Source organism: Ranitomeya imitator, chromosome 6, assembly GCF_032444005.1.
Source record: "Ranitomeya imitator isolate aRanImi1 chromosome 6, aRanImi1.pri, whole genome shotgun sequence".
NCBI classification, from domain to species: Eukaryota; Metazoa; Chordata; class Amphibia; order Anura; family Dendrobatidae; genus Ranitomeya; species Ranitomeya imitator.
Window position 1 is genome coordinate 525,196,045 of NC_091287.1, and position 22,094 is coordinate 525,218,138.

Genomic DNA, 22,094 nt, shown 5'->3' on the forward strand with positions numbered 1-22,094 from the left:
GCAGGTCTCCCAAACGTCTCTATGAGTTAGAGGGAAGCAGGTCTCTCAGACTTTCTCTATGAGTTACAGAGGGAAGTAGGACTCTCACGTGTTCCTTTTGAGTTACAGAGGGAAGCAGGAGTTCCTTCTTTCTCTATGAGTTACAGAGGGAAGCAGACGGCCCAGGGATTCTCTGTAAGGCGACAGGGGAAGAGGTCCTCACATTTGCTCTAACCTAGTGGACGCCATCCACTGAACGACCCTTTGAAGTCCCAATTTGTGCAGCCAATAAAGGATCAGCATATGCAAAACCACCTACCTGTCTCATTACACTGTCCATGGTACCAACCCTAAAATATTATGAAGTGATCCCTCCTAATCAGTCAGCCAGGGTGGTCATATAAGAAAATGTATGATCCTTTCCAGCATGCAATACATAGTTACAAAACAACGTACGAATATTGTATCCTTGTACATTAAATCCTTACCCCATATTGTCCATATTGTCCTTGTTACAGACATATTCATCCAGAGGGCCTTCCTTCAGATTACACCGTTTCCTTCCTTTTCCGAATCCTTCCTGACACCCCTAAAGAACCATTTGCACTCTGGGAAATCTTAAATAAAGAATATGAGCCGCTAGTTGGTGTAATACTTGACAGTAAGTTGGTATGGAAGAGATGGATGTGGGATAACTTTGTTCTTTAAAGGGTATGTAAAGCTTTGCAGCCCTTCTTTTACATTGCTCCAATTCATTAGGTATACAGCTCCTATGCAGACCTATGTGTCTCCTTGGATACAGACTATAAATTATTCCTCTCCCTATACCTCGTCCAGGATCAGACTACACACACAGAAGGTTTCTGGCGGAGAAACATTGCTCTGCATAGGAGCTGTATACACAAACCGGTGGGACTTATAGCAGTTAAAGTAGTAAAAATAGTTACAAAAATCTAGATATAGTTTAAAAGGCTTGAATTATTAATTGTAGATTGTTTTAGGCCGGGTTTACACTTTAATGTCTCGTGTCTGAGTAGGGATCGCGATGCACGGACCGGGAGCAGATCTCATGACCCAAACTCAACAGCCCCATGGGCACATATCAAGTTTGGGCCAGGAGACCCACGGCCGGTCCGTGTCTCGCGATCCCTACTCGGACCGCGGAACATGGATGTGTGGATCCGGCATTACACTGCTTGTAGATTTTACGTCTATACTTACATGAGATTGTTTTCTGTACAGACAATGGAAAGACCTTGACTTATTTCAATTACGACAGTAAGGGGCAGTTTCAAACCATTACCTTTGAAGGACCAGAAGTTAGGAAGATTTTCCATGGCAGTTTCCACAAGGTCAGTGTAAAAGATCCACATTATAATATCAAAGGGTTCTTTACAGTTAGAGCAGTCAGACTGTGGATTGCCCAACCGGAAGACATAGTATCAGCCTTTAACTGGTGGGAAAAAAAAGAAAGGTTGAACTTGATGAATCTACATCTTTTTATAACCTATGTAGCATTATAGGACATTTTGTTTTCACTTAATGGGTTTGTCCTAACTTCGTAAATGGTTATTGTTGGATATTGCTTGGAAATACAAATACAATCATTTTAATCCCAGAATAAATGCATTTAAAGGGTTTATTTTCATGTTGGCATTTTGGTATTGTTGGATACTGCTTATAAAAACGAGCACTTTTGCAATTTACTGCTTTTTAAAATTTGAAGCCGTTTTTTAGATAAAAATTGAGATTAAGAAGGGGTTGTCCTAGTAGCGGACAACTCCTTTAACACTTGTCTTTTGTTTACATCTTGTTGCCTTGGAGACCGACCACGGCTGTTAAACAGTAGAACATGCACAGCGCTTACAAATTGTTTTCTATTGAGCTCGTAGGTGCTGTTCTGAGGCTGGCCAGGATCGCTAAAAAGCGCAATGTTTCCTCCTAATCCCGGCCAGCTTCAGCGCACTGCTTACAAACCAGACAGCTGCGATGGTCGGTCTCCTAGGCAACCAGCTGTAAGCTAAAGAAAAGTATTAATATCTCAAGAACGACTGCAAGTTTAAAAAAAAAAACCTGTAAATTACAAAATTGCTTGTTTTTACAAGTACTACCCAACAATACCAAAATGTAAACATAAAACTAACCCTTCAAATGGGCTTTGAATCATTTTGCAATAGGGCTTAATTAAATGGTTTGCACCATTTGACTTTTACAGCTTCTTTCCTTACAGTTTGTGAGTTAACTTAGAATCCACAAGCAAGTCGAATCTGATGGAGATAAAAATAACGCTTTGATATGACTTTTTCTGGACTCCTTTTTTTTACCACTGACCACAACAAAGTTGAGCTGAACTTTGATGTGGTCGTAAAACATCTGAAAGGAGCGCAGGAAAAGACAGGAGTATGCCAAACAATGCCATACTGGAATAAAACAAGTTATAGGGTGGAAAGAGCACCTATCAGACACTTCTGTGGATGTTTGACATTTAAATGGCATATAAAGCCCCCTACATAATATCAATAGACAACTCTAGAAAGCAAAAAAAGAAAGCAGAGTCCTGTTGTGGCACAGATTTATGACAGTATTTATCTTCTAGGTACACATAGTAATAACCAAGACGACTGCCAAACTGGTCATCGACTGTAAACAAGTGGGCGAGAAGCCGATAAATGGAGCTGGAAACATCTCAGTCGATGGCTTGGAAGTTCTGGGAAGGATGGTTCGATCTAGAGGACCAAAGGACAACTCTGCTCCAGTGAGTGCAACGTGTCCCACCATTAGACGTAGGGAAGGCTTTCTTGACAAAGGGCCATTCATGACTAAACCCACTCAACAAATTCCTGTGGTCCGTGCTATCCCGTTAGGCAATAAATTTACATTTATGAGATTGCTCCATTGTCTGTCCTCAGTATGGAGATAATGCGCTAACGCAAACACAAGGAGCACGAGAGATAGTAAAAATAATTGGTTATTGGAGATCGGCCTAAACACAAAAAGAGCCTTGTACACAATGGCTGCTTCATTAATAACCCGACCCCACTCACAACCAGAGGGAAACAAGTGGCTGCATTCCAACCAGACGTCAACGTAACCAGGCCGGCTCATTAATGGACTCCATTGTTTAGTACACGGAAAGGAAGTTTTGTGCTTTTGTGAAGGTCTTACAAATTGTATTGGTTTACCAAGCTGCCCACTTATCGAAAAATCCTCTGTTTAGGAAAGAAGTTACTGAGGGCGTTGTAGGTATTCTGTCTCTTTCATTAATTAACCGAATAGACCCCTAGAGCCTTAAAATTAAAGTCCAGGTTGCTTTTTTTTACATCATTCAAAGCTTAGTATTTTAGCATTATAGATTAGATGTTAAAATGGTGGGATTACTACTTTGTGTTGATCCAGTGGTGGTATTGCATTGAAAACTTCCAGGTGTGTACATGATCCACCAGTTCACAGGAATTTTTCGTGATGTAGCATTCCACTTTGGGTGACCGAATTAAAGATTTGTTCCATAAACACTGAGTTTCACCTTTCTACGGTAATAAATGAGTGCAACCACGTGGACCCCTACCAATTCCAAGAATGAGCGTTGTGAAGTCTCCTTTGTGAGTAAAGATGTTCGCCGTTATTTTCGAACTCCTGTATAGATTAGTCTTCTGAAGCGGTGGTCACACATGACTATGGGAAATTATGTAAATTATGTTCATACTATAAAATGCAATGATTTTATTTGGGAAAAAGTCATTTATCAACCTTCCATGCACATTCAGAAGTTAAGCTTTAATCCCTAGTAATCCACTGTTTAGCTCACAGCCTTGGTCTTGTAGTATCCATTCTTGGGATCCATCTCTGGTTTTCCAATGTTCTAGTGTATTCATGATATTTCTGATGGTCACCTAGTAATCCTGTGGTATAGCCTCTGTTATGACTGTATAAGCGCACTCACACAGGTTACGTACAAACCAGGAGAGACAAACCTCTGATCCTAACAGGTTTCTGTTCAGTCTAGAAAAGTCCCTAATTTGACCCCGATTTGTCCCTGCCTGACCTCAGAGATTGGCACCCTAAATATAGATAATGTTGCCCCACTCAACATTGGTTGACCATGAATGTCCATAACTGCACCCTCTCTATAAACAATGTGCAACCCTAAAACAATAAAAACTATAAAATGAGATACACAAAAGTTTGAGGAAAAGGCACAGACCTATGAATGTGTTCACAGGGAAGATGGAAAAGAATAAGAAGAACCACACAATACATGGAATACATGGAAAACCACCCAGGCCCCAAAAGTAAAAGAAAGGAAAGGGTACTGGGAATACACAGAAACAAACTGTAGGAAAAGCAACAGAGATTAACCAGTTAAAATAATTCCTATCTGAGAAACTGGATCTCCAAACATTTGTCTTGAAATCTAGCCAGTAAAGATGGAGGCAGGGCTGGTATTACTGGCAGGCAGACCAGACAGCTTCCGAGGGCACCCACTCCTCCAGGGGCCCCCAGCCAATGGCATGCTGCTAATAGCGGCACACCACATGACCGCTATGTGGTCTGTGAGTAAGAGGGCCCCCCACATTGCGCATTCAACTTATCGGCATTATAGATGCTGATACAGATGAAAGCAGTGATGGAGGAAAGAGCTTCAGATGGCGCTCGCTCTCCCATCACTCCCCCTCTGCTTCTGACTCAGCAGGCGCATGATGACATCACTTCATCGTGCACCTAACTGTGCCAGCAGTGGACTGATGAAACTGGATCAGAGCCTGGAGAAGCACAGGAACGAAGAGGAGAGTTGAGTATTGTGTGTGTGTGTGGCTGCACTATACTGTGTGTATGTGGGGGCTGCACTATACTGTGTGTTTGTGTGTGGGCTGCATTATACTATGTGTGTGCGTGTGTGTGGCTGCACTATACTTTGTGTGTGTGGGCTGCACAATACTGTGTGTGTGGGGGCAGCATTATACTGTGTTTGTGTGGGGGGGCTGCACTATACTGTCTGTCATGGGGCTGCATTATACTGTGTGTGTGGGGCCTGCACAATACTGTGTGTGTGGGTGCTGCACTATACTGTGTGTGGTGGGCTGCACTACACTGTGTGTGTGCGGGGGGGCTGCATTATACTGTGTGCATGTGTGGGCTACACTATACTGTGTGTGGTGGGGGCTGCACTATACTGTGTGTGTGGGGCTGCATTATACTGTGTGTGGGAGGATGAATTATACTGTGTGCAGGGGCTGCATTATATTGTGGTGTGGGTGGCTGCATTATACTCTGAGGGGGCTGCATTATATTGTGCTGTGGGTGGCTGCATTATACTCTGAGGGGGCTGCATTATACTCTGAGGGTGCTGAATGATACTTTCTTTATGAGGTGGCTGCATTATAGTCTGAGGGGGCTGCAGTATACTCTGAGGGGGGCTGCAGTATACTCTATGAGGGGGATACACAAACAGAGAACACACAACCGAACAAATGCCCAAAAATCAGTTCAAAATAGATTTATTTATTAATACAAAAATATATACCAATTGGTAGGGGGAAAAGAAACCAAAAAAAGCACAACAACAAGGAGACAGGGCAAAATACAATCCTGCAATGGTGGAATGATGGCGTAATGTAAATAGATAAAAAGAAATAAATATAAAGCCAACCACAGAATTGAAAAAATATTGAAAAAATATTGTGTGTTCTCTGTTTGTGTATATATATTTTTCCGATTTGTCCTCATTATGTCCATTTTGGGATACACATAATATATATACATATTGGGCGTCCTATTAAGTTACCGAAGCACTTATGTATCCCTTGCTCTGAGTTTTTTCATTAATTCTATGAGGGGGATGCATGATACTCTATCAAGGACCATGGGGAGTACATTATACTATATGTACTATAGTGTATCGAGAACTATATGTCCCCATCATTCTTCCTCAGCCGATGTACAGAAACTCGGGAGCAAGTGTCGAACGACTTAAATATTGTCGATTACGCTCGCTTAACGGCCTGAAGTCAGCGCATGTAAATACAACCAAAATGTTTCTGTGTGATGGTGCAATATGTGAGCATTTGGGGTCTCAGTTTAAACTTTTGCCCAGGGCCCCACTTTATCTAAAACCGGCCATGGATGCAGGTGCAAGGTGAGTATAGATAGCCCCTCCAAAGAAGTGATAGGACAGAACCAAAATGGGAAGTGAGAGAAACCTGAAAAGACAAAACAACCATCAGCAGTTGGACAGAGACCAAACTGGCTGTGGCTCAGCTGAAAGAGAAACCAACCATGCAGCAAGAGGTCACCGAATCAAGTCCTTAAACTGAGGCATGACAGCCACGTTTCCAATAGGTTTGGTAGCCATTTCTGGTAATGTATAGGTACATTAAATGTTTTGTGACCCAATGTCAATCCCTGTTGTTCCAGTAGGTTAGTAACACAGTGTTCATTCTCAGCCATCTAATACGAGATAGATCTTGTAGATTACTGCCTATCCTTGGTGAGGATTTACGGTAGATTTTTGATGATCAAGTGTTAAGGGTCTTTTCTTGGTAATCCAATGGTTTTGTCTAAACTAGCCATACATATCAATGCTGTGGCTGATTGCTTGGCCAACAGACATCTCAGTTATCTTTCCCTGATATCTCTGCTGGTGTTCTTTTAAGGCAGAGTTCTTTTATATGGATTTTCAAGAGTACCCGCTTCAAAATCCTTTAAAATCAACATCAAAAACTGCTTGAAATACTATTTGATGTGGACTTTTCAGAGGATCTGCTTCAAACCCCACTTAAAAAAGCAACTGATTCTCACAAAAAAAGCTTTAAAAGTTCTATAAAAAGTCTTGTATTAATTTCTATTTAAAAAAATCCACTTTGCTGTTCGTATTAGAAAGTTTTTTATCTAATTTTTTGTCTTGAAGAGGTTTTTCAAAAACAGCTGATGGAAAAAAAATTCTGGCGTTTTCTGTTCGGAATACCTCTGTACTTTACAATACAAGTCAATGGGAAACTTTTAAAAGACGTTTTGAGAACGACCGGAAAACAATAGTGAAAGAGACGTCACAAAAACTATGGAAAAACCCTCCAAAAGAACATCGGCAGCCAAACCCATCAGAAAAATGATAGGAAATGAGCGAAAAAACGACACAAAAGACACTTCAGGAAAGAAAAAAAAACTGCAGAACTTCCTGAAGTTCCTCCTACTTGAAAAATCTTGCCCGTTCGCCTCTGTTTAAATGACATTCTGTGCACATAGTCTGAGATGCTTCAGGAAAAAGAAAAACTCTGCTGAAAACTCCCCCAAAAATTAACGTTTCCTGAAACTGCTTGAGCCTGAAAAACTCATTTTTTTAACTCTTCAAAAACCTTTATGTGAACACAGCCTTATTGTTGTTCTAACACGTCCCAGATAAAGCTTCACACCGACTCCAATAATCATCATTTCATACTATTGTAACCAGTTAAACAGATCTGTACGATACCTAAAGTGCCAATCATTTCACCTTTTAATGAATATTGACGTTTGTAGAATAGATTCTATCACCAAGATCACTACATACAGGGCCGTATTTAGAGTTTCTGCTGCCCTAGGCACGTTTAGTGCTGCCTCCCCCTTTGGTGAGTATGACACTATCGGCAGTGACTTTGGCAAGAATCACTGATGTGAAAGTAGCCTTTTGCAGCAGATCCGGCAGTTTTTCTGCATCTGCCGCGTAACTAATCACTTACGGCAACACTGCGTTCGGCCTCATTCATTTCCAGTGGGATTTGTGGACATTTGTGGCACTTGCCGTGATCCGGCAAATGCGGTATCATACCGCCCAACTTTTGAAGAAGGGAAAATTTACGCGTGCCGCGGCAAATTTTAGGCCTTGCCTCTGACTACACCCATTTCACAACTAGTCACACCCATATCCACGCCCCAACCACACCCATTTAGTACTGCTGATCACACTGTTTCATAAACAATAATTATAAACAAAAAAAAATATGGCCACACAGTGCTCCATACTGTATAACGACCCCACATGATGCGCAATACTGTATAATGGCCACACATGATGTTCCATACTGTATAATGGCCACACAGTGCTCTATACTGTATAATGGCCCCACAGTGCTCTATACTGTTTAATGGCCACACATGATGCTCCATACTGTATAATGGTCCCACAGTGCTCTATACTGTATAATGGCCCCACAGTGCTCTATACTGTATAATGGCCACAAATGATGCTCCATACTGTATAATGGCCCCACAGTGCTCCATACTGTATAATGGCCACACATTGCTCCATACTGTATAATGGCCCCACAGTGCTATATACTGTATAATGGCCACACAGTGCTCTATACTGTATAATGGCCCCACAGTGCTCTATACTGTATAATGGCCATACATGATGCTCCATACTGTATAATGGCCACACATGATGTTCCATACTGTATAATGACCACACAGTGCTGCTCCATACTGTATAATGACCCCACAAGATGCTCCATACTGTATAATGGCCACACATAATGCTCAATACTGTATAATGGCCACACATGATGCTCAATACTGTATAATGGCCACACAGTGCTCCATACTGTATAATGGCTCCACATGATGCTCAGTACTGTATAATGGCCACACAGTGCTCCATACTGTATAATGGCTCCACATGATGCTCAGTACTGTATAATGGCCACACATGATGCTCCATACTGTATAATGGCCACACAGTGCTTTATACTGTATAATGGCCACACATAATGCTCTATACTGTATAATGGCCACACAGTGATCCATACTCTATAATGGCCTGACATGATGCTCAGTACTCTATAATGGCCACACATGATGCTCCATACTGTATAATGAACCCACATGATGCTCAATACTGTATAATGGCCACACAGTGCTCCATACTGTATAATGACCCCACATGATGCTCCATACTGTACAATGGCCACACGTGATGCCCCATACTGTATAATGGCCACACATGGTGCTCCATACAGTATAATGACCCCACATGATGCTCCATACTGTATAATGGCAACACATAATGCTCCATACTGTATAATGGCCACACAGTGCTCCATGCTGTATAATGGCCACACATGATGCTCCTTACTGCATAATGGCCCCCCCTTCCATCTTGTATGCATGGCTCATCTCGCCCCCTCCCATCCTGTATGCATGGCTCATCTCCCCCCTCCCATCTTGTATGCATGGTTCATCTCCCCTCCCCCTCCCATCTTATATGCATGGCTCATCTCACCCCCCTCACATCCTGTATGCATGGCTTATCTCATCCCCCCATCCTGTATGCATGGCTCATCTCACCCCCCTCCCATCCTGTATGCATGGCTCATCTCACCCCCCTCCTGTATGCATGGCTTATCTCACCCCCCATCCTGTATGCATGGCTCATATCCCCCTCCCTTTCCTGTATGCATGGCTCATCTCCCCCTCCCCCCCTGTATGCATGGCTCATCTCCCCCTCTCCCATCCTGTATGCATGGCTCATCCCCCCTCTCATCTTGTATGCATGGCTCATCTCTCCCTCCCCCTCCCATCCTGTATGCATGGCTTATATCACCCCCCCCACATCCTGTATGCATGGCTCATCTCATCCCCCCCATCCTGTATGCATGGCTCATCTCCCCCCCTCCCATCCTGTATGCATGGCTCATCTCACCCCTCTCTTGTATGCATGGCTCATCTCACTCCCCATCCTGTATACATGGCTCATCTCACCCTCCCCCTCCTGTATGCATGGCTCATCTCCCCCTCCCATCCTGTATGCATGGTTCATCTCCCCCCCTCCCATCCTGTATGCATGGCTCATTTCACCCCCCTCCCATCCTGTATGCATGGCTCATCTCCCCCCTCCCATCCTGTATGCATGGCTAACCCCCCCCCTTCCATCCTGTATGCATGGCTCATCTCCCCCCTCCCATCCTGTATGCATGGCTCATCTCCCCCCCTCCCATCCTGTATGCATGGCTCATCTCCCCCTCTCCCATCCTGTATGCATGGCTCATCCCCCTCTCATCTTGTATGCATGGCTCATCTCTTCCTCCCCCTCCCATCCTGTATGCATGGCTTATATCACCCCCCCACATCCTGTATGCATGGCTCATCTCATCCCCCCCATCCTGTATGCATGGCTCATCTCCCCCCCTCCCATCCTGTATGCATGGCTCATCTCACCCCCCTCTTGTATGCATGGCTAATCTCACTCCCCATCCTGTATACATGGCTCATCTCACCCTCCCCCTCCTGTATGCATGGCTCATCTCCCCCCTCCCATCCTGTATGCATGGCTAACCCCCCCTTCCATCCTGTATGCATGGCTCATCTCCCCCCTCCCATCCTGTATGCATGGCTCATCTCCCCCCCTCCCATCCTGTATGCATGGCTCATCTCGCCCCCTCCCATCTTGTATGCATGGCTCATCTCACCCCCCTCCCATCCTTTATGCATGGCTCATCTCACCCCCTCCTGTATGCATGGCTCATCTTTCCCTCCCCCCATCCTGTATGCATGGCTCATCTTCCCCTCCCCCTCCCTTCCTGTATGCATTGCTCATCTCACCCCCCCTCCTGTATGTATGGCTCATCTCACCTCCCCTCCCATCCTATATGCATGGCTCATATCCCTCCTCCTGCATGCATGGCTCATCTCACCCCCCTCCCATCCTGTATGCATGGCTCATGTCACCCCCCCTCCCATCCTGTATGCATGGCTCATGTCACCCCACCTCCCATCCTGTATGCATGGCTCATGTCACCCCCCCTCCCATCCTGTATGCATGGCTCATCTCACCCCCCTCCCATCCTGTATGCATGGCTCATCTCACCTCCCCTCCCATCCTGTATGCATGGCTCATCTCACCCCCCCACTGTATGCATGGCTCATCTCACCCCCCCTCCCATCCTGTATGCATGGCTCATGTCACCCCCCTGCCATCCTGTATGCATGGCTCATATCACCCCCCCTCCTGTATGCATGGCTCATCTCACCCCCTCCCATCCTGTATGCATGGCTCATCTCACCCCCCCTCCCATCCTGTATGCATAGCTCATCTCACCCCCCTCCCCTCCTGTATGCATGGCTCATCTCACCCCCCCCACCTGTATGCATGGCTCATCTCACCCCCCCACCTGTATGCATGGCTCATGTCACCCCCCTCCCATCCTGTATGCATGGCTCATATCACCCCCCCTCCTGTATGCATGGCTCATCTCACCCCCCACCTGTATGCATGGCTCATATCCCTCCTCCTGCATGCATGGCTCACCTCCCCTCCCATCCTGTATGCATGGCTCATGTCACCCCCCCTCCCATCCTGTATGCATGGCTCATGTCACCCCACCTCCCATCCTGTATGCATGGCTCCTCTCACCCCCCTCCCATCCTGTATGCATGGCTCATCTCACCCCCCTCCCATCCTGTATGCATGGCTCATCTCACCTCCCCTCCCATCCTGTATGCATGGCTCATCTCACCCCCCCACTGTATGCATGGCTCATCCCACCCCCCCTCCCATCCTGTATGCATGGCTCATGTCACCCCCCTCCCATCCTGTATGCATGGCTCATCTCACCCCCCCACCTGTATGCATGGCTCATCTCACCCCCCCACCTGTATGCATGGCTCATCTCATCCCCCCTCCTGTATATATGGCTCATCTCACCCACCCCCTCCCATCCTGAATGCATGGCTCATCTCACCCCCCTCTCATCCTGAATGCATGGCTCATCTCACCTCCCCTCCCATCCTGAATGCATGGCTCGGCTCCCCGCTCCCATCTTGCATGGCTCGGCTCCCCGTCCTCCTTCATCCTCCACCCCCGTCCTCCCTGGCTGTCATACTCACCTTTCCCACACCGCACCGAACATCCCTCCATCTCTGTCCTGACGCAGCACCTTCTTCCTGCGTGAGCGGTCATGTGGTACCGCTCATTAAGGTCATGAATATGCGTCCATATTCATCACCTCAATGATAGGTACCACGTGACCGCTCACACAGGACGAGCTGCCGGTGCTGAGACCAGTCATCGCTGGAATAGGGTGAGTATGACGTCTTCGAGGAGGCAGACAGGCGGGCGGGCGGCCGGGGGGGGGTTGGGGGTTGGGGGTTGGCGGACGGTCGGGAGGTGACCCCGAACTTTAATTAAAAAACAAAAAACAGAAAAAAAAACTTGCTCAGGTGCAGCCCCCCGCATCGTCCCGCCCTAGGCACGTGCCCTCAAATCCCTAGTGGCAAATACGGCCTTGACTACATAGCAGGAATATACGAGGCCTCCTGTCTCACAGCTGTAATTTCATTATCTATTCCTGTCATTTCATTGTTTCCAGCAACTATGACATTTTTAATCTGCATACTGTGTTTTTGTCTTTAGTTCCAGCTCCAGATGTTTGATATTGTTTGTGCTTCTTCTTGGGCCAGTAGAGATAAATGCTGTGAACTTCCTGCACTGGTGAGAACCGTTCTCATTAATCTACATTGTTACTAATATTCTTGATGCATTCTGTATGTTATAGATCAAATCTACAAACATTGTAAGTACATCCCGTATAAACGCCAGAGCTGCACTCACTATTCTGCTGGTGGGGTCACTATGTACATACAGTGGGGCAAAAAAGTATTTAGTCAGTCAGCAATAGTGCAAGTTCCACCACTTAAAAAGATGAGAGGCGTCTGTAATTTACATCATAGGTAGACCTCAACTATGGGAGACAAACTGAGAAAAAAAATCCAGAAAATCACATTGTCTGTTTTTTTTAACAATTTATTTGCATATTATGGTGGAAAATAAGTATTTGGTCAGAAACAAAATTTCATCTCAATACATTGTAATATATCCTTTGTTGGCAATGACAGAGGTCAAACGTTTTCTGTAAGTCTTCACAAAGTTGCCACACACTGTTGTTGGTATGTTGGCCCATTCCTCCATGCAGATCTCCTCTAGAACAGTGATGTTTTTGGCTTTTCGCTTGGCAACACGGACTTTCAACTCCCTCCAAAGGTTTTCTATTGGGTTGAGATCTGGAGACTGGCTAGGCCACTCCAGGACCTTGAAATGCTTCTTACGAAGTCACTCCTTCGTTGCCCTGGCGGTGTGCTTTGTGCAGTCACTGTGTAAATACATTACATTACTGATCCTGGGTTACATCCTGTATTATACTCCAGAGCTGCACTCACTATTCTGCTGGTGCAGTCACTATGTACATACATTACATTACTGATCCTGTACTGATCCTGAGTTACATCCTGTATTATACTTCAGAGCTGCACTCACTATTCAGCTGGTGCAGTCACTGTGTACACACATTACATTACTGATCCTGTACTGATCCTGAGTTACATCCTGTATTATACCCCAGAGCTGCGCTCACTATTCTGCTGTTGCAGTCACTGTGAACATACATTACTGATCCTGAGTTACATCCTGTATTATACCCCAGAGCTGCACTCTCTATTCTGCTGGTGCAGTCACTGTGTACATACATTACATTAGTGATGCTGAAGAGATCCTGAGTTACATCCTGTATTATACTTCAGAGCTGCACTCACTATTCTGCTGGTACAGTCACTATTTACATACATTACATTACTGATCCTGTACTGATCCTGAGTTACATCCTTTATTATACTCCAGAGCTGCACTCACTATTCTGCTGGTGCAGTCACTGTGTACATACATTACATTACTGATCCTGAGTTACATCCTGTATTATACCCCAGAGCTGCACTCACTATTCTGCTGGTGCAGTCACTGGTACATACATTACATTACTGATCCTGTACTGATCCTGAGTTACATCCAGTAGTGTATTCTAGAGCTGTCCTCCTTTATTTCTGTCAGTCCCATAGATAATCAGATTTACATGAGTAACTTACACTGTATTCTTCAAATCTTTTACATCTGGAATCCAAAAGCTTCATAATCCTCTACAATTTTGTCTATATATGATAAACCTATAGGAAGCAAGGTCTTGCTGTCCTCTTTCCCCTCAACAAGGTTAATATGCGTTTGGTGCACATACAACTCTATTGTGTCCAGAAACTGTCCTTTGCCATCCACTCTTTTTCAGTGGTTCCTTGTCGTCAGAATTTTGCCAGCACTTTATGTTCTGGAACGTTCTTTCCCTCACTTCCCTGCGTTTGCCATTGTGCAATGGATTTCCTGCCCTAATCTCAATGTTTGTATGCAAGCAAGAGAAACAAAACCCACATCACTTAATGTAAAGAGACAAATTCCCTCCCCCACTTCCTGTAGACAAACAAAGCCCTGCCCCATTTACTGTAGAGATGCAAAGCCCCACCCCCACTTCCTGTAGATACAAAGCCCCACCCCCACTTCCTGTAGATACAAAGCCCCAACCCACTTCCTATAAAGTGACAAATTCCCTCCCCTACTTCCTGTAGACAAAGCCCTGCCCCATTTTCTGTAGAGATGCAAAGCCCCACCCCTACTTCCTGTAGAGATACAAAGCCCCACCCCCACTTCCTATAAAGTGAAAAATTCCCTCCCCTACTTCTTGTAGACAGAAAAAGCCCTGCCCCATTTCCTGTAGAGATGCAAAGCCCCACCCCCACTTCCATAGTGGCACGGTCCCGCCCCACTTCTTGTGGAGAGACAAACTCCTACCCCCATTTGCTGTAGAGAGACCAAACATCCCACCCCCACTCCTTGTAATCCAGCTCAATGTCTCTGTTGCTGGAGATGGATTACACCTGACAACAGGCAGCGGACAGCAAGTTACACACAAGGGGTGTACATAGTTGCCAACACTTAGGAATGTTTTTTTTTGGGGGGGTAAGGCAACAGAATTTTTACATAAAGTGATTTGCAGATTGTCTCTCACATTTTCTCCCCTGATCAGACATGTCTGATACATCCAGTCTATGCGCCGTTCGTATTTTACTCTCTAAATAACTGCATTGCGGAGTATAAATTGTGTCCACCATCGGTAGGCTTGGGTGACACCTGCTTTCCGTCCGTTTCTTTTCTAGAGAGATGAAGCCACGTGCTCTCCTCTTCCAAATTCCTGCTCCTGCTCCCAGGAAAATAAAGGGTTACCGGGACCACCTGGCAGTCCGGTAAGAAGCCTAGCAGCGTTGTGTAATGTGGAGGCTGGTGTAGTGGTAGATCTGTAATGCACAGGAGGGATTAGGGACTGACATACGGTGTTTTTACACCTGCGGTACGGACCATAGTGATGTGCAGACTCAGCTGTGTCACTTATCTGCTTCGTGCTGGCGCTATAATATGTACATGCAAATGCTCCGAATAATCTCTTATAAAGTGGTCATACCCTCAGGGCCCCTTCAAGTAATAATGACCTGAGTTCCTTCTTATAAAGTAATCATGTCTCATGTGCCACTCCTAAAGTAATATTGTCATGAGTGCCCCTTATAACGTAATAGTGCCCCCTATCAAGTAGTAATCAACCCTGTGGATGCTGATAGAACCAGGAGCCATGTGTGGTATTATGAGCCATTGGTTGGGGTCACCTGACATAACAGAAGAGAACAGGGTCTCTAGCAGAGGTCACGATCCTAGAAGTCTGTATTGACCCAATAAAGAGCCTTACCACCAGAATATTCTGTTGTTTCTTTTTTTTAGGGCGGTTCAGGAATGAGAGGCCCCCAAGGATCTCCAGGAGAAAAAGGTCTCCCTGTAAGTTATTTTACGTGGACGCATCAGATAAGAGTCGGCATATATATCCCGGGACTCCCTATTAAAGGGAACCTGTCACCTGAATTTGGCGGGACTGGTTTTGGGTCATATGGGCGGAGTTTTCGGGTGTTTGATTCACCCTTTCCTTACCCGCTGGCTGCATGCTGGCTGCAATATTGGATTGAAGTTCATTCTCTGTCCTCCATAGTACATGCCTGCACAAGGCAAGATTGCTTTGCGCAGGCGTGTACTATGGAGGACAGAGAATGAACTTCAATCCAATATTGCAGCCAGCATGCAGCCAGCGGGTAAGGAAAGGGTGAATCAAACACCTGAAAACTCCGCCCATATGACCCAAAACCAGTCCCGCCAAATTCAGGTGACAGAGTCCCTTTAAGGGGTTATCCCTATGTCCGCCTTTCATAGACGAAAAGAACTTCATCCAGCTCCGACAAATGGGAAATGGAGCTACCGAAAAAGCCAAGAGCGGCTGAGCTACTCTGTTTCTGCAGCTCAAGTGGTCGGAGCCGGACGGAGTTATTCCCGAGAAAGGCTGAGATGAGAACAACTCTAACAGCCTTGCACGGATTCTAGAGGAACTTTAGGGACTAAAGGCAGAACAAAGAAAATGAGACGAGTCCGGCATCTTAGATGAGTGCTCACCCCCTGCCCTTCATTGGGACCAAAATGGAAATATGTCCTGCTAAATTGTATAGCCCCGATTCAACAAACATGTGTCGCCTTTTAGAAATGTCACAACATTTTTGCACAACTTGGGCCTGGGCAATTATTTATCCTTAGGTAATTCTGATATTTCACGTAGTGCACGGCTTGAGGGATCAGAGTATGACTAAGGTACAGGTACGAAACTTCACTAAATAGAAGCTGCGTATGCTGTAACATCTCATCCCGCCTAACCCTAGTTATGATAGGTTCGTGAAATATTGTTTAATATTGGCGAGCTAAAAGAAGTTATTCCAAGAAAAAGATTCAAAGGGTTGTCTAGGATTAGAAAAACATGGCTACTATCCTCCAAAATCAGCATCCCACCTCTTTATGGGTTGTGGTATTGCAACTTAGCTCCTTTGAAGTAATTGGGGTTGAGTTGCAGTACCGCACACCGCCTGTTCACAGGTGTGGCGCTGTATTTAGGAACAGCCAAACTCTGGATAACCACTGTAACTGATTAACTATGATCAATAAGTGATATTGCGTATTTTTGCAGATATTCCGATCACTTTGTCTTTATTTTACAGGGACCAGAAGGACCCCGAGGTCCAGTAGGTTCACCAGGAGTCCATGGACCACCCGGACCCCAAGGACCTAATGGTCATTCTATTCAAGGACCACCTGTAAGACCCTCATACTTTATATTGATAGAAAACTTACCTGCTGCCTCAGATTTGCAGTCTGAACTGCGCCAGATCCGGTTCTGGTTTCTTAAATTTTTTATGTTGACAAAAGAATTAAAAAGTTGGGTTTTTCTTTAAATGCATGAAAGAAAAATCTTAAAAAAAATAAATAAATCACTCTGAACTGCTGCCTCCAGTCTTTGTTGATATGGCTGCAGCAGTGACATTATGCCAACATCACGTGACCGCTGCAGCCAATCTCACTGGGCAATGATACCATTGTGGATGGTACAAGGACACTGTGCCCATTGTTTGGCTGCCACGTGATGATGGCGTACATCAGCAAAAATCGGAGGCAGCACCGGAAAATCGGTACTGGAGTGCCAGTGGGTATGTACAACTGAATTTGTACTTGTTTTTTAGCAAAAAAAAAGCCAAAGGAATAAAGAAAAACTGCACAATAACTTCATGTACCAAGCTAGGCCACATTAAAGGGGATGTCTCACGTAGAAAACTCCTTATTTGAAATTATGATAAAGAATTGATCTTCCTGAAGTTGCAGACAATAATAAATATGATATTGTAATATAATATTTTACCCCGGCCACTTGGAAATCTTTCCTTGAAAAATATATGTACTATATAACGGATGTCTAGGTACATATGATTATATCTGAACGGCTATTTGAAAACTATGAACATACACTTGAAAAATAATGTTTTTTTAGGGACCAACTGGATCGAAAGGTGAAAAGGGAGAAGGTGGAGGCCAAGGAGCTCAGGTATTATTATACTAGACCACCATTATTAGTTATAATATGTAATCTCCTGGCTTATACAGAGTCACAGTCATTGTCAACCGAAATGTTTCCATCTTCATTCTTTGCTTTATTTTCAGGGCTCTCCCGGACAACCAGGATCTCCTGGACGTGATGGACCTGAAGGACAACGAGTGAGAAATATCTTCTTTACTAAATAGCTCTGGATAAAATCATGCGATCAGTGATAAGCAGGGGCAGTGCCAGGAATCCTAAGCGTGGGCGGGGACACTCTACAGTATACGCACAGTATTTTGCAGCCCCGATGTATAGCGGTGCCATATTTCTCCACCCTTCTCGTCCTTGATTGTCTTCTCTGGCATCACTGGAACCGGGGAAGAATGGAGATAAATAGAAAACAAAGTAGGTGGGAGGGTGCACTGAACTGTTCGAACATGCCAAGAGTGCACCGAGCGCCTGTGTATTCGAACAGTCATTTTCTGCTGACAGAATCCCAACATTATGGGGGTCTTCAAGGAGCGTACTACACGGCAAGGATTCTGACTGTTTTGATCGCAGATTTGCTTTATAAGACTTAGAATACATTACAATTGTGCCAGGTCTTGCCATGATCATGATTGATGGTGTTTACGGTCTTCCTATCAGCCTTGTATGTAGAACAGCTGATACCCGAGTCTTGATATTTGTCATTTTGACAGTATGCTAAATCCTTATAGTCTGCCAAGTGCTCTTGTTTGGGGAGTAGTCTAAACATATCTTGTTAATCCTCTTGAAATTTTTTAACCCTGCGCCAAACCCATCAGTTCAGGCAGAAATGTGCAAGACATCGACCCGAGAGTGTTATTGGGTAAACACGGCAATGTATAGTGGCTACATGGCACCTCCTGTTTGTCTTAAATTTAGAGAAACCTGAAGATTCACTCTTTCAAATCACATCCTACAGGAGGGCAGTGTTACAGGGCTTAGTGCTGATGTATTACATATATTAAACTCAATGAAATGGTTGATTAGGAATGATAAGTGACAACTTCTTTACGTGCTGAGAGATGTTGTCATGTCCCTTACTCCGCTGATTTTGGCACCTTCTCAAAAGTATAATTATCCAGCAGGAGGCAGCCCAGGAAAAAGCCAAACCACGGTATATCATCATACTAAAGTAAATCACACTACACTGTGTGCAGAATTATTCGGCAAGTTGTATTATGATCGCATGATACTTTTTATACATGTTGTCCTACTCCAAGCTGTTCAGGCTTGAGAGCCAACTACCAATTAAGTAAATCAGGTGATGTGCATCTCTGTAATGAGGAGGGGTGTTGTCTAATGACATCAAAACCCTATATAAGGTGTGCTTAATTATTAGGCAACTTCCTTTCCTTTGGCAAAATGGGTCAGAAGAGAGATTTGACGGGCTCTGAAAAGTCCAAAATTGTGAGATGTCTTGCAGAGGGATGCAGCAGTCTTGAAATTGCCAATCTTTTGAAGCGTGATCGCCGAACAATCAAGCGTTTCATGGCAAATAGCCAACAGGGTCGCAAGAAGCGTGTTGGGCAAAAAAGGCGCAACATTACTGCCCATGAATTGAGGAAAATCAAGCGTGAAGCTGCCAAGATGCCATTTGCCGCCAGTTTTGCCATATTTCAGAGCTGCAACGTTACTGGAGTAACAAAAAGCACAAGGTGTGCGACACTCAGGGACATGGCCAAGGTAAGGAAGGCTGAAAAACAACTACCTGTGAACAAGAAACATAAGATAAAACGTCAAGACTGGGCCAAGAAATATCTTAAGATTGACTTTTCAAAGGTTTTATGGACTGATGAAATGAGAGTGACTCTTGATGGGCCAGATGGATGGGCCGGAGGCCGGATCAGTAAAGGGCAGAGAGCTCCACTCCGACTCAGACGCCAGCAAGGTGGAGGTGGGGGACTGGTATGGGCTGGGATCATCAAAGATGAACTTGTGGGACCTTTTCGGGTTGAGGATGGAGTGAAGCCCAACTCCCAGACCTACTGCCAGGAAGAAGTCGGTATCGTTCAAGAAAAACATGATTTTCATGCAGGACAATGCTCCATCACATGCCTCCAACTACTCCACAGCATGGCTGGCCAGTAAAGGTCTCAAAGAAGAAAAAATAATGACATGACCCCCTTGTTCACCTGATGTGAACCCCATAGAGAACCTGTGGTCCCTCATAAAATGGGAGATCTACAGGGAGGGAAAACAGTCCACCTCTCGGAACAGTGTCTGGAGGCTGTGGTGGCTGCTGCACGCAATGTTGGACGTAAACAGATCAAGCAACTGACAGAATCTATGGATGGAGGGGATATATTTGGTTTTTATTAAGTTGCCTAATAATTCTGCACAGTAATAGTCACCTGCACAAACAGATATCCTCCTAAGATAGCCAAATCTAAAAAAAAAAAATACTCCAGTTTCCAAAAATATTAAGCTTTGATATTTATGAGTCTTTTGGGTTGATTGAGAACATAGTTCTTGATCAATAACAAAAATAATCCTCTAAAATACAACTTGCCTAATAATTCTGCACACAGTGTAGATGGTGATAGTAATCAGCAGGGGCAGTTATAGTAGCAAACTTCATAAGCGGGGGCGGGGACAATTTTAACAGTAATCATACAGGCATCATAATGTGGGTCAGGACACTTTTCTCGGTACGTTCACAGGTTTTATAAGCATGGGTAGGGACACATTTGCCGGTAAGCACATTGGCATCATAACAGTGGGAAGGGATTCTTTTCACAGTAAGCACAAAGGCATTATATCCCTGGGCAGAGACCGTTTTCATAGTAAGCACATAGGCTTTATAAGTATGGGGGAGGACACTTCTCACAGTAAGCTCACATGTATTATGAACATGGATGGGGACATTTTCACTATCATTACATAGGAATCATAAGCATGGGTGGGGAAAATATCAAAATAAGCACTCAGGCATCATAATTGTGGGTGGGGACTCCTACAGTAAGCACACAGGCAAAAGCATGGGTGGGGACAATTTTCACAGCACATAAGCATCATAAGCATGGATGGGGACACTTTCATATTAAGCACATAAGCATTTGTGTACACTCTCAGAGTAAACACATAGGCGTTATAAGCATTGGCTTGGACACTTTCAGAGTAAGCGCATAAGAATCATAAGCAGGGGCGGGTCTACTTTCAAAATAAACATATAGGCATCATAAGCATGGGTGGGTTCACTTTCAGAGTAAGCACATAGGCATCATAAGCATGGGCGGCTACACTTTCAGAGTAAGCATAATGGGAAAATAAGCATGGGCGGGTACACTTTCAGAGTGAGCACATAGGCATCATAGGCATGGGTGGGTACACTTTCAGGGTAAGCATAATCTACTATATAATTGTCTAAGGGTCACTTCCGTCTGTCTGTCATGGATATTCATTGGTCGCGGCCTCTGTCTGTCATGGAAATCCAAGTCGCTGATTGGTCGCGGCAAAACGCCCACGACCATTGCCACGACCAATCAGCGACGGCCATAGTCTGGCAGCGAAATGGCCGCTGCTTTACTGCCCTGCAGTCAGCGCTGAGCGCTCACACAGGGTTAATGCCAGCTTAACGGACCGCAATGTAACGCACTCCGTTACGCAGCTATTAACCCTGTGTAACCAACTTTTTACTATCGATGCTGCGTATGCAGCATCAATAGTAATAGGATCTAATGTGACAAATAATAATAATAAAACAACAATGTTATTCTCACCCTCCGACGTGTCACCCTGTCCTCGGCAGTGCAAGCGGTAGGTTCCGGTGCTAAGGATGCTATGCGAGAAGGACCTACCATGACATAACGGTCATGTGACCGTGACATCATCACAGGTCCTGCGCTCATCCAACCATGGAACCGGAAGCTGCCGCGTGCACCGCACACAGGCGACAGGACTACAAGCAGCCTTCGGAAGGTGAGTATATGTTTATTTTTTATTTTAAAGGTACCATCACACTAAGCGACGCTGCAGCGATACCGACAACGATGTCGATCGCTGCAGCGTCGCTGTTTGGTCGCTGGAGAGCTGTCACACAGACAGCTCTCCAGCGACCAACGATCCCGAAGTCCCCGGGTAACCAGGGTAAACATCGGGTTACTAAGCGCAGGGCCGCGCTTAGTAACCCGATGTTTACCCTGGTTACCGTTGTAAATGTAAAAAAAAAAAAAACAACATACTTACATTCCCGGTGTCTGGTCATGTCCCTCGCCGTCAGCTTCCCGCACTGACTGAGCGCCGGCCGTAAAGTACAGCGGTGACGTCACCGCTGTGCTGTACTTTACAGCTGGC

The 22,094-nt window shown here is 45.0% G+C and overlaps 1 protein-coding gene across 4 annotated transcripts in view; it reads left to right on the forward strand.

The window, feature by feature from the left end:
* The window catches only part of COL14A1 (collagen type XIV alpha 1 chain), a 230,554-nt gene that overhangs the window by 190,449 nt on the left and 18,011 nt on the right, over positions 1 to 22,094 (forward strand). For all 4 annotated transcript variants that reach the window (XM_069731833.1, XM_069731832.1, XM_069731835.1 and 1 more), the window contains 9 exons: positions 498 to 640; positions 1,222 to 1,331; positions 2,576 to 2,734; positions 12,362 to 12,439; positions 14,980 to 15,066; positions 15,593 to 15,646; positions 16,903 to 16,998; positions 17,727 to 17,780; positions 17,897 to 17,950. In XM_069731833.1, the coding sequence (XP_069587934.1) occupies positions 498 to 640; positions 1,222 to 1,331; positions 2,576 to 2,734; positions 12,362 to 12,439; positions 14,980 to 15,066; positions 15,593 to 15,646; positions 16,903 to 16,998; positions 17,727 to 17,780; positions 17,897 to 17,950 (835 nt within the window). The remainder of the gene's footprint in view (positions 1 to 497; positions 641 to 1,221; positions 1,332 to 2,575; positions 2,735 to 12,361; positions 12,440 to 14,979; positions 15,067 to 15,592; positions 15,647 to 16,902; positions 16,999 to 17,726; positions 17,781 to 17,896; positions 17,951 to 22,094) is intronic.